Genomic DNA, 13,591 nt, shown 5'->3' with positions numbered 1-13,591 from the left:
TTTGCTTACTATATTGGCTTTTCACCCCTCCGCACAATTGAAAGATGGTGGCAGTGGAAGAGTAAACTGCACCTTTGTTCCATTTCATTCGTTATTTACAAAAGTGTCTGGCCAGTTCTGATACAAGAATCACTCATCCTAGAATATAATGTAGAAAAAAAGGAAAATGTTTCATTTTCTCCTATTCGATTTCTAAATAGAATAAATGTATTTGAAACTGACAGTATCTGTTGCACTTGCAAACTTCTAATGAGTCAAGAAAGAATTTGGGGATGTACACGAGAGTGCCCATCCTCAGGTTTCATGCTGGTGACGACCTATGGTGAGAACGGCTCCCTCTAATGTCAGAATACATGAGAGGTCTTTCTGTAAAGCAGTCCAGCTCCCAATAGATAATTAACTGTGTGCCTTCCTGATTGTGTTCCCATTGTAGGCACGTATTTTTAAATATATTTTCCTTTATGTAGTAAAACTTTACAGTGCAAAATTCTCTTAAACAGAAACTCTGAGGAATATAAAAGCCACATAATTCTAGATACACCCTCTCATTCCCAAAATGGATTTCTTGGTGTTCTTAGTCTTACTTCATATGGTTCCTTTAGTGCTTGGTTGTATGCAATATTTTCCCTTCCCATTTGCAGTTAGATACTGAGTAGGAAGTAATCGTTTCCGGAGATTATGTTGGTTTAGAGCCATTGTGTTGTTCCTGAAGGAAAGTGTTTACAGAGAAACCTGGAGGAGAGCTCGTTGTCAAACTCAGGTAGTCCCTGGTTGGCTGCATCTTCCCCCTTCTTTGATATACTCCTGGTAATGAGGGAGCCTAGAATCAGGGTAAAATTGCTTCTATATGAACAGATGCTCTATAGGTTAAAAATTGTAGTGGGATTGCAGTGGAATTTCTGGACCAGCAACATCAGCCTCACCTGGGAAGTTGTTAGACGTGCATATTCAGAGGGCCTACCTCAGACTTAGTGAATCGGATGCCATGACCAAGGGGCCGAGTTTAATAGATTTTCCAATACTGCCAAGTTTGAGAGGCCCTGCTACAGAGTCAACAGAGTTGACTCCATCTTTTCAAAGAAAGAATTTCTGACCTTTCTTCAGGAGCTTTTAATTCTTCTTAGGTGTAAATGTAGAAAGTGGCCTCAAAGTAGCTTATGTTCTCCCAGAGGCTCCCAGCATGGCTCTCATTATTTCTCTTTGCTGATGGAAATTTGAATAAATCTTTTGTTCACTTGCATAGAAACTGTTATTTTTTATGGAAAAACATAGCTTATTTCGATATTATAAGGATGGCAAGTTGTTTTATTATAGATAAAATATGATCTTTTAAATTTATTTTTAAATTGTTAAAGTATAGTTACCCATAAAAGTGGAATTCATGGGGATGTGTTTGTACTTGCACATGGCATAGTCTGATCAGTTCATTCTGTTCTTTCTCCTTTTTCCCATCTTCCCTTTCATTTTCATGAGATTCCCCCAACCCCTTTTTTTTTTTATATTTCCTTATTTCTCTCTAACTTCTGCATATAAAAGAAAACATTTGACCCTTCACTTTCCGAATCTGACTTTTTTTCACTCAGCATGGTGTTCTCCAGTTCTATCCATTTACCAGCAAATGACATAATAAAAAACATGATCCTAAGGAACTTAAGAATTATAAATATTATTGTCCAATAACCCATTAATAGAAGCATTGAAGTGACTTAAGTTTTTATAACACCTAAAACTAAGATCAGTGAAGGTTCTTGAAGCCCATCCAGATTATAAACTCACACTTAGCAAATCACTTTCTTGCTTCAGTTAGAAGTTTGGAAGCATTTGTTGTAAAAATGGCGTATTTGTACTGTATTAGGAAAGGCATGATTAGGCCGACTAATCAACTTTTTCATTTTGCAGGAGTGACATGAAGATACAGTGCGATGTTTACATAGAGACCCTTGATAGGGGAGGTGTTTTCATTGCAGGAAGAATAAATAAAGGTGGCATTTTGGTTAGAAGTGCCAGAGGAGTTTTCTTTTGGATTTTTGCAAATGGATCTTACAGAGTTACTGGTGATCTAGGTAGGTGGCATTTATTTTAATAGCACATGATGTTCTATGTGATGTTACTTTAAGCATCTGCTTGTTATTTGTGGGAGCAATGAAGAGTTCCACTGCAAGGTGCTTGTGTATCTGATTGGGAAGAGATCGACCAAACATATAAAAATAGCAAATAGTTCAGAACTGTAGAGAATTGTTTTATTGGGGTAGATGAGCAGCTCAGTAAATGAGAAAATAAGCATACAAAGGTTTTTAGGGTATAGTGGGGTGAGCTGGGCTGTGAGGGTAGGATTTGTGTAGACTGGGGTGAGGTAGTGAGGGGAGGGAGAGAATGCTGAGGACCCCCCCGTCCCCAAAAGCAGGACTATAGAAATGTTGCTGTTGTGCTTGTAGAAATTATAAGGAAGGGGATTGATCTGTTTCAAATGGACAAATCCTCTTTCCTAATTTATTTAATACTTGAAAACAGCTTGACTTTTCTCATTCTTTTTAAGAGCACTTGTCCTGCATAGCACAGTGTTTAACCCAGACTGGGTGCAGTAAGGATTGTTTAATTACAACACGAGTGAGTGAGATGATATCTCACTGATTTTTTTAGAACAGAGAGCCAGAAAGTTTAACTGATTTTCCTGAAGTCTCAAGAAATAGTGGCAGAACTGAAATCGGGAATTTAAAGTTGTATCTTCAGTACCCACTGATCTGTGCTTTAAACTGTCTGCTTCATGTCTCATCTTGACTTTTTCTCAGTCATTCAAATGCAGTAAATCCTAAACTTAGCTTGTCCTTTTCTAAGTGAATGCTGTTACCATGTGACTACTTCCACCAGCTGGGAATCTTAGGGTAAACTAGTCAGTTATAAGTGTACACTTGAACTAGAAGCTTTGGCTTCTAAGTTTGTCTCACTGGTTTGGTTGTGAGCAGTTTAAACACATAGCTTATGGCCCGCAGCAGATCTCAATACATGCTTATGGAACACATGACAAAGTGATAGATGTTTTATTTTAGATCTAGAAATGAAGGGACATAGTTCTTTATGAAGGCTAACTTTAGTACATATAGATGCCATCTGAGAGCCCCCACTGAATTATATGATTCTGATATAGATTTTAAAAATATATCAATTAAGATAATCTTTTTGTGTCACAGCTGGATGGATCACATATACTGCAGGCAGTGTTGAAGTTACGGCAAAAATGTGGTATACACTCACTTTAAAAATTAAGGTAAGTATTGCTGACCTCAATGCCTGTAGGTAAAATGACCTCATACCTTTCTAGAATTTTCTGTTATAAAACAAGTGGCAGAAAGTATGTTAAGTATTAGAGTCATTTAACCAGTAAACCACTCATCTCTGGGATGAAAATGTGTGTCAGTGTGACCCACATAATAATCAGCAATTGTCTCTATCCGACTACTATTTTTAAAAATTTTGTTTCTATCTCTTTAATTTCTAATTGTTAGTCAATAATTGGATTATTTTTGCAGTTTATTTGAACCAAGACTATAATTGGAACTTATAGGTATAAGCAAAGTCATATAAATTTATTTTTGATGGTTTAGAATAATGTGATTTTCAGCTATAAGCACAGTTTTGTAAAAGTTGGTTTCCATGGATATTTTTGTTAGAAAAGATTCCAGAGTAATGGTAGTATAAAGGAAATCTAAAAATAGTCATCAGAAATCACTGGCTGATAATGAGTTGCTGACTGACAGTGTTCCAAGGAGAAATGGTGAACAGAAATTCCTTTGTATAACATGCTGTTCTCTCCCAAGGTAGTTCTCTCATAATTTTGTTTAGACTGTGATAGAAATTAATTATGAGATTCAAATAAGTTTTGAATAAGTTTGTTCTCTCTTCTCACCAGTCACTGAAAATGACAGTTTTTCAAGCATCAACAATATGTGTTGGAGATCTGATTTGAATGCAGCATAATTTATTTATGGCTTGATGGGCATGACTTTGTTCTCAATTTTTCCCTTCTATGGGGGGATCCTAAATGTGCTTCTTGGGGTGCACATGTGGTATTTTTAGGCAGATATATAGAAGTAGAATTAAATTTTTTTAAGTTTTAATAGATACTGCCATATTGTTAGTTACAATTTTGAAGCAATTATAATATTTATTATTATTGACTTTAAAAATTTTTCCAAACTAATCTGCATTTCTTCAATAATTAGGGAGGTTGCACATCTTATTATGTTTGTTTACTATTGTAGCTTCATTTTTTCTAAAGTTGTTTGTCCATATCCCTTCTTCATTTACTTTGATCTTTTTTTGATGGATTTGTATGAATTTATTATAAATTTTAGATAGTAACCTATTATCTGTAGGTCACAGATATTTTCTTTTCTTTTGTTATGTGTATTTGAATTTTGCTTATGGTATTTTTGATGAATAAGTTTTAAAATTTGATACTGTCAAATATTTCACCTTTTAAAATGTTTTTTTATGTTTTGTGTTTTATTTAAGTAGCCTTTCCCTTTCTCAAGGCTAATAACATTTTTTCCCCAAACTAACCAAAGTTTAGGATTTATTTTAATGTTTAAATATTTAATCCACATGGAATTTACTCTTGAGTTATAAGGGGAGGTGTCCAATATACCGTTTTTTTTTTTTAAACAAATGGATTGCTGTTGTTGTTTTATTACTTAACTTGTCCTCTGTACATATTTTGAAGGCCACTTTTTGTTGTAACAAATCTGCACACGTACATCAGCTTGTTTCTGAACTTCACTCTCTGTCTTGCTGTCTGTCTGTTATCATCCCATATTGCCCTTGATGCTGTCTTTCTCTCTAAAGTCTTTGATTGTGTGGTTTACTCCTTCACTCTTTCAGAATTCTTTTCTGGTCACTTGGTATTAAATAGCCCCCATTACCCTCTCTGTCCCTTTTCTATTGCTTTATTTTCCCAAGGCTTTTTATCCCCATGTGACATCACACATGTTGGGTTCTGTGTTCTCTACCTTTGATACAGACACTTCTAACTGTACACTTGTTTCCTCTGATTTACTACTTTTAGAAAGTAACCCTTGTCTTTTTACTAGGGTAGAAGGGATTTTGCTGGCCTGCACATGCTGTAGCTCCATTATTTCTTGTCTGTCAGTCATGGACATTCCGCTTCTCCCTTGAATCTTTACTTTTGCCACATATGCTGAGAGCCTTTCTCTAGCTGTCCAATCCAGAGTAGCCTTTTAGTCCCCCATCTTTACATCAACCTATTTCAATTGCTTTCTTGCTACTTAGTGTTTATGTCTTTTTAATCATATGTGCATTTGTATGTCTCCTACTAGAATATAAGCTCCTTGAAAGCAGGCACCATGTCTTTCCTGTTCCTTCTAAATTCCCAATGCATTACATAGCATTTGGTATGTAATAGTCACTGCATAAATATAAAACCAAAACGTCATCTGTATTGTCCATATCCCACATTGCGGCTAGCATGAGGAATTTATCCTTTTTACCTTGACTGTTGATTTCTCAGCTTCTACCAGGTGCTTTGCCCCCAGCACTGTTGCATGGTGGATAGAATGACAGACTGTGCAGTCTGCTGGGTTCACTTCTAGCTTTTTGGTATCAGTCACCTTCAGTTTTACCACCTATGACATTAGGAAGACACATCCCTCTTATGAAGATTAAATGGGATTATATATAATGAAAGTTTGGCTCAGTATCTGATGTGCTAAGCACCTAATGAAGTTAATATCCTTACAAAAATAGTGTTCCTGATGGACCAGTATTCCAACTTCCTTTCTGAGAGTTTCTCTGTGCATTTCTGTTTCCTTATCTTTAAAATGGAGATAACTTCTGTGAGGTTATTTTGAGGGTCAAATGTGTTTCATTCTTTTATCTAACACATTTTCATTAAGCACCTACTATGTGCACTTTCCTAAGTGCTAGGGATTTGGCTTTGAACAAGACAGACAAGATTCCTGTTCTCCTACTTTCCTGTATCTTCTTCTAGGACAAGGGTTGGCAGACATACTGTAAAGGACCAGATAGTAAATATTTCAGGCTTGTGGGCCAAGTGGTCTCTGTTACAGTTACTCAGAGCTCTGCTGTTGTGAGAAAGCAGGAGATAAATGAGTGGTTATGCCTGGGTTCCAGGGAAATTTTATGTATAAAAAGAGATGACTGACCTGAGGACCTTTGTTTGCTGACCTTTATTCTAAGATAATAAACTTATAAATAATTATGAAGAAAAATGAATAAAAAATGAAAAAAAAAAAAAAAAAAGATAAAGTAGCTCTCCTGCTCCGATTCTGTGACTCGGAAGAGCAGGGCTCCCATGCTGAGTGGGGCTTGAACCATGAAGAATCCGAGCAGACCGCACAGCTGGTGCAAAGGAGGCAGGGCCGCCAGCGTAGGAAGCCGCTGGGAAGCCAGGGTGGCTGGGGGAGGAGAAAGGTACTGTTAGGCGGGTTTTGTGCTTAATGTCTTTGTACGTGTGTGCGCGTGCCTTGACTCGATATTGGTACTCACTGCCCTGTAAGTGGCGTAAGATGATTAGTCAGCACTTTTAGAGCTGAAGATTATTGCAGGCAGGTAGTAATAGGACTGTGGCTCTGAATTCAGAGTTGGATGACCTGGATGCAAGTCCCAGCTCTGCCGATAAGTCTGTGTGAGGCCCTGGGTTCAATTCTTAGCACTGAAAAAGAAAGAAAAAAAAAAAAAGACAAAAGCATTTATTTTGGTTTGGGGCCTACTTCTTTGGATACTCAGCTTATTACCTTTTGAGAGTAGCTCGTTGTAAATGTTTAGCTGTAGTTGGTATGCTGTGAAGTATGCCCAGAACGTGCTACAGTCATGACAGTAAAACCTAATAACATTTGTCGCTCGTGGTGTTCCAAGCACTGAACTGAGTGGAAAGGCAACATCGTAAGGAAGACACAGTTTTTTTCTTTCTTTGTCAGTGACCACTAAATCACACTTACAGGCACTTTCCTGCTTGTACCCCACACTCCACCCCATCATCAGTTAACTGATGGTTTTTCTACCTTAAGGGTACCAGTTCCCTATGGCTTCTAGTGATATGCTGAACATGGGGACAAAGCAGTAAAACTAAGATTATTTAATTCTCTTCTGGTTGGGTGAAGGGTCTGTAAGTCCTTAAATACATAAGGTAGGGACAGATGTTTTGGGTCCAGCACAATCATACCTGAAGAACTGGGGCCTGTTAACCATGGCACTTGTGTGTGAAACTACTTTAAATAACAAAAGTTTTGACTAAAACTTTATTAGAATGGTATGAAAAGTATTACATTTTTGTTTTTGCCCTTTGGTGGAGCTCAAGGATATGTTGAGATATTCCTTGTGCCTTGGTAACTATTTAAATAGGTAGTTCCTATTAATTCTTCCATAATTTTTTTCCCATATGTCAAACTTTTGTTCAGACCCTAGGAATGAATTGTGTTTTGCAGTGGATAAGTCTTGAGAAAAACATTTGCTTCACTAAGTGGGCTATACTTTATTAAGAAACAAAGTTCCAAGGATCATTTCTATATGTTTTTAAGGGATGCATTTCTTTCCACTTCAGGGTTCTTTCTCCTCTGGCATGTTGAATGGCAAGCCTCTGTGGACAAACGTCCGCGTGAATTACCCAAAGAATGGCTGGGCTGCAATTGGAACTCACTCCTTTGGATTTGCACAGTTTGACAACTTTCATGTGGAAGCCACAAGCTCATAGAAGCTCACAGCACATCATGGAACACTGCCTAGATTTTTTCATTTTGGTTTCGGCTCAGAGTCAATTCTTATTTTGATGGACCAATTATATGAGCCTTTGGAGGCTGACGATAATGAAGAGTAACTGGAAGAAAGATATATTTTTTGCTTGATGCTGTGAAAAATTTTCTAGAACTAATCCCAGAGGGAATATAGATGAATCTTTAATATTAGCTGGCTTGTCTCTTAAAATTCACACTGTCCGTTGGTCCTGTCTTCAGGAGTGGTTAGGGTGGTTCAGACCTCGAAGCCTGTGTCTTGTTTGGAAGTGAAGATGCAGACGGCCATGCATTGATCATCACGGAGATGTGTTTTTGAGTGCAGTGGTGTGTCTAAGTGAGCTGATGTCCTCATGGTGAATGATGCTACCGCAAGAGGAAGTTCAAGAATGTGGAAGAGCTGCTGTTTGAAAACCACTTCAGCATGTTATCCTTACACTCTAACAAGTACTTTTTTCTACCTTCTTCTTTTTTAAAATGATGCTTCTGAATTGCAGGATGTAATAAATGGGATGATTTGAAAAATGCCTCATTAATAAACTACCTCTAAAGCTATTTCTGCAGTAATAAATACTAGATTAATTGGGGTGTTTGCATTCTTTCATTCTTCCGATTTTGACTTCTCATCTTATAACCTTTGTGCCTCCCTGTGAACATTTTCCCAGGTGGCTGGAAGAAAAGAAGACCCAAGGTAGCCAGCTCTGGGCTTAGAGTAAGAGGGCTTAGAGATCGAGTGGTCCCAGTTTTCCTGTGTCATTTCATTGTGCCTTTTGTGGTCTGCCCTCGTGTGAGTCTCTGGGAACAGACCAGAAGAACTCTTGAGTGATTCATCTCCTTCTGTGTGGAAGGAGACTTTTACTGGCTCACAGAATTGGGTCATCTCCTAATGTTGTATATGGCTAGATCACTTATTATTATTATTTTTACTGTCCTAATATGTTTATATTTAGGTATGGCTGAACTTGTTTCTCATTAGTATGATTTATATCTAAGCATTAGTGTAGCTCTTAGAAGCAAATGAGTTATTATGAGGGTAAAGTAAGTTCTGGAATTCTTTCTAAGAAAAGAATTACTCATTGAACTGATTCTACTATTTAGGAATTTTTAATGGTCTAACAGGCCAACCCATAATGAAATTTTGCATTACTTTTGAAGATAAGACACTAATTACTAGAATAAATCAGATTAGAGAACAATTTAATATTAAAACCAAGTCTAAATGACTTCTAGTTCAGATTTCTTAAGATTATAAAAACCTAATATATAGGTGTACTTTATGTATGTATATATAATAGAATGGTCCCATTTTAAGTGTCTGGTTCAATGAGTCATGATAAATGGAGCCACCCACGTAATCAGCTCTCCAGTCAAGCTATTGAGTATTGCCATCACCTCAGAATGTTCTCAGTTCCCCTCCCTCCCGATCTCAGACAACCATTGGTATGACTTCTATTAGTGTTAATTAGATTTCTTTACTCTAAAACCTCAAAGTGGTATCATGTGCTGTGTGCTCTTGTGATTGGTCAGTCAGCATCTAGAGACTTGTCCATGTGGTACTTCAGTGACTGACTCCATCTGAAGGGTATTCTGTTTTTTTTTTGTTTTTTTTTATTATTGTATACAAATAGGATACATGTTGTTTCTCTATTTGTACATAGAGTCAAGGCATACCATTTGTGTAATCATACGTTTACATAGGGCAATGATGTTTGATTATTTTTTTTCCTTCCCCCCCACCCTTCCCACCCCTCTTTTCCCTCTATACAGTCCTTCTTTCCTTCATTCTTACCGCTCTCCTTATCCCTAACCCTACACCTAACCCTAAACCTAATGCTAACCCCTCCCACCCCACATTATATGTCCTCATCTGCTTATCAGCAAGATCATTCCTCCTTTAGTTTTTTGAGATTGGCTTATCTCACTTAGCATGATATTCTCCAATTTTATCCATTTGCCTGTAAATGCCATAATTTTATCATTCTTCATTGCGGAGTAATATTCCATTGTATATATATGCCACAGTTTCTTTATCCATTCATCAACTGAAGGGCATCTAGGTTGGTTCCACAATCTGGCTATGGTGAATTGAGCAGCAGTGAACATTGATGTGGCTGTATCTCTGTAGTATGCTTATTTTAAGTCCTTTGGGTATAGGCCAAGGAGTGGGATAGCTGGGTAAAATGGTGTTTCCATTCCAAGCTTTCTGAGGAATCTCCACACTGCTTTCCAGAGTGGCTGCACTAATTTTCAGCCCCACCAGCAATGTATGAGTGTTCCTTTTTCACCACATCCTCGCCAACACCTATTGTTGCTTGTATTCTTGATACTCGCCATTCTAATTGGGGTGAGATGAAATCTTAGGGTAGTTTTGATTTGCATTTCCCTTATTACTAGGGATGTTGAACATTTTTTCATATATCTGTTGATTGCTTGTACATCTTCTTCTGTGAAGTGTCTATTCATATCCTTAGCCCATTTGTCAATTGGATTATTTGTATTCTTCGTGTAGAGTTTTCTGAGTTCTTTATAGATTCTGGAAATTAGCGCTCTATCTGAAGTATGATTGGCAAAGATATTCTTCCACTCTGTAGGCTCTCCCTTCACATTTCTGATAGTTTCCTTTGCTGAGAGAAAGCTTTTTAGTTTGAATCTATCCCAGTTGTTGATTCTTGCTTTTATTTCTTGTGCTATGGGAGTCCTGTTAAGGAAGTCTGATCCTAAGCCAACAAGTTGAAGATTTGGACCTACTTTTCTTCTATAAGATGCAGGGTCTCTGGTCTGATTCCGAGGTCCTTGATCCATTTTGACTTTAGTTTTGTGTAGGGTGAGAGATAGGGGTTTAATTTCATTCTATTGCATATGGTTTTCCAGTTTTCCCAGCACCATTTGTTGAAGAGGCTATCTTTTCTCCATTGCATATTTTTGGAACCTTTGTCTAGTATGAGAAAATTGTATTTATTTGGGTTTGTGTCCGTTTCCTCTATTCTGTACCATTGATCTACCTGTCTTATTTTGGTACCAATACCATGCTGTTTTTGTTACTATTGCTTTGTAGTAGAGTTGAAGATCTGGTATTGCAATACCCCCTGCTTCGCTCTTGCTACTGAGGATTGCTTTAGCTATTCTAGGTTTTTTATTCTTCCAGATGAATTTCATAATTGCTTGCTCTATTTCTGCAAGGTACATCATTGGGATTTTAATTGGAATTGCATTGAATCTGTATAGCACTTTAGGTAGTATAGCCATTTTGACAATATTAATTCTGCCTATCCAGGAACATGGGAGATCTTTCCATCTTCTAAGGTTTTCTTTAATTTCTTTCTTTAGTGTTCTGTAGTTCTCATTGTAGAGGTCTTTCACCTCTTTTGTGAGATTGATTCCCAAGTATTTTATTTTTTTCGATGCTATTGTGAATGGGGTAGTTTTCCTAATTTCTCTTTCTGAAGATTTATCACTTATGTATAAAAATGCATTGGATTTATGAGCATTGATCTTGTAACCTGCTACTTTACTGAATTCACTTATGAGTTCTAAAAGTTTTCTGGTGGAATTTCCAGGTTCCTCTAAATATATAATCATGTCATCAGCGAACAGGGATAGTATGAGTTCTTCTTTTCCTATTCGTATCCCTTTAATTTCTTTGGTCTGTCTAATTGCTCTGGCTAGAGTCTCAAGGACGATGTTGAAAAGAAGTGGTGAAAGAGGGCATCCCTGCCTTGTTCCAGTTTTTAGGAGGAACGCTTTCAGTTTTTCACCATTTAGAATGATATTAGCCATGGGCTTAGCGTAGATGGCCTTTATAATGTTAAGGAATGTTCCCACTACCCCAATTTTTTCTAGTGTTTTGAGCATGAAGGGATGCTGTATTTTATCGAATGCTTTTTCTGCATCTATTGAAATAATCATGTGATTCTTAACTTTAAGTCTGTTGATATGGTGAATGACATTTATTGATTTCCTGATGTTGAACCAACCTTGCATCCCTGGGATGAAACCCACTTGATCGTGGTGCACTATCTTTTTAATATATATTTGTATGCGATTTGCTAAAATTTTGTTTAGAATTTTTGCGTCGATGTTCATTAAGGATATTGGTCTGAAATTTTCTTTCCTTGATGTGTCTCTGTCTGGTTTAGGTATCAGGGTGATATTGGCTTCATAGAATGAGTTTGGGAAGATTCCCTCCTCTTCTATTTCATGGAATACTTTGAGGAGTATTGGAATGAGCTCTTCTTTAAAGGTTTTGTAGAACTCGGCTGAGAACCCATCTGGTCCTGGACTTTTCTTTGTTGGTGGGCTTTTGATGACCTCTTCTATTTCATTGCTTGAAATTGGTTTATTTAAGTTGTGTATGTCCTCCTCGTTCAGTTTAGGTAATTCATATGTCTCTAGAAATTTCTTGATGTCTTCGAGGTTTTCTGTTTTGTTGGAGTATAGATTTTCGAAATAGCTTCTAATTATGTTTTGTATTTCACTCGTGTCTGTTGTGATGTTTCCTTGTTCATTTCGAATTTTAGTAATTTGAGTTTTCTCCCTCTTTCTCTTTGTTAGTGTGGCTAAGGGTTTATCAATTTTATTTATTTTTTCAAAGAACCAACTATTTATTTTGTTAATTTTTCCAATTGTTCCTTTTGTTTCGATTTTGTTGATTTCGGCTCTGATTTTAACTATTTCTGTCTTCTACTACTTTTGGTATTGGTCTGCTCTTCTTTTTCTAGCGCTTTGAGCTGTAGTGTTAAGTCGTTTATTTGTTGATTTCTACTTCTTTTTTTGAATGCACCCCATGAAATAAATCTTCCTCTAAGTACTGCTTTCATAGTGTCCCAGAGATTTTGATATGATGTGTCTTTGTTCTCGTTTACTTCTAAGAATTTTTTATTTCCCTCCTTATGTCTTCTGTTATCCATTCATCATATAATACTGTATTATTTAATCTCCAGGTATTGGAGAAGTTTCTGTTTTTTATTCTGTCATTTATTTCTAATTTCAATCCATTATGATCTGATAGAGTACAAGGTAGTATCTCTATCTTCTTGTATTTGCTAACAGTAGCTTTGTGGCATAAAATATGGTCTATTTTAGAGAAGGATCCATGTGCTGCTGAGAAGAAAGTGTATTCGTTCTTTGTTGGATGGTATATTCTATATATGTCCATTAAGTCTAAATTGTTGATTGTGTTGTTGAGATCTATAGTTTCTTTATTCAATTTTTGTTTGGACGATCTATCCAGTGGTGAGAGAGGTGTGTTAAAATCGCCTAGTATTATTGTGTTGTGGTCTATTTGATTTCTGGAATTGAGAAGGATTTATTTGATGTACGTGGATGAGCCAATGTTCGGGGCATAGATATTTATGATTGTTATGTCTTGCTGATTTATGCTTCCCTTAAGCAGCATGTAATGTCCTTCTTTATCCCTTCTGACTAGTTTTGACTTGAAGTCCACATTATCTGAAATGAGGATGGATACTCCAGCTTTTTTGCTGTGTCCATGTGCATGGTATGTTTTTCCCCATCCTTTCACCTTTAGTCTATGGGTGTCTCTTTCTATGAGATGAGTCTCTTGCAGGCAGCATATTGTTGGATTTTTCTTTTTAATCCAATCTGCCAGTCTATGTCTTTTGATTGATGAGTTCAGGCCATTAACATTCAGGGTTATTATTGTGATATGATTTGTATTCCCAGTCAATTGACTCATATTTATTTTTGACATGATTTGGTTTCTCCTTTATTTGGCTATTCCTTTAGGCTAGCGCTTCCTGTTGCTGATTTGCATCGTTGTTTTTCATCTCTTCCTCATGGAATATTTTGCTGAGAATGTTCTGTAATGC

The 13,591-nt window shown here is 36.8% G+C and overlaps 1 protein-coding gene across 2 annotated transcripts in view; it reads left to right on the top strand.

Moving 5' to 3' along the window:
* The window catches only part of Galc (galactosylceramidase), a 64,342-nt gene extending 55,992 nt beyond the window's left edge, over positions 1-8,350 (top strand). For both annotated transcript variants that reach the window (XM_047539706.1, XM_047539707.1), the window contains 3 exons: positions 1,900-2,063; positions 3,189-3,265; positions 7,577-8,350. In XM_047539706.1, the coding sequence (XP_047395662.1) occupies positions 1,900-2,063; positions 3,189-3,265; positions 7,577-7,726 (391 nt within the window). In that variant the 3' untranslated portion in view covers positions 7,727-8,350. The remainder of the gene's footprint in view (positions 1-1,899; positions 2,064-3,188; positions 3,266-7,576) is intronic.
* The last annotated feature ends 5,241 nt before the right edge of the window (positions 8,351-13,591 follow it).

Source organism: Sciurus carolinensis, chromosome 2, assembly GCF_902686445.1.
Source record: "Sciurus carolinensis chromosome 2, mSciCar1.2, whole genome shotgun sequence".
Classification (NCBI taxonomy): domain Eukaryota; kingdom Metazoa; phylum Chordata; class Mammalia; order Rodentia; family Sciuridae; genus Sciurus; species Sciurus carolinensis.
This window is presented reverse-complemented; position numbering and strand designations above follow the sequence as displayed.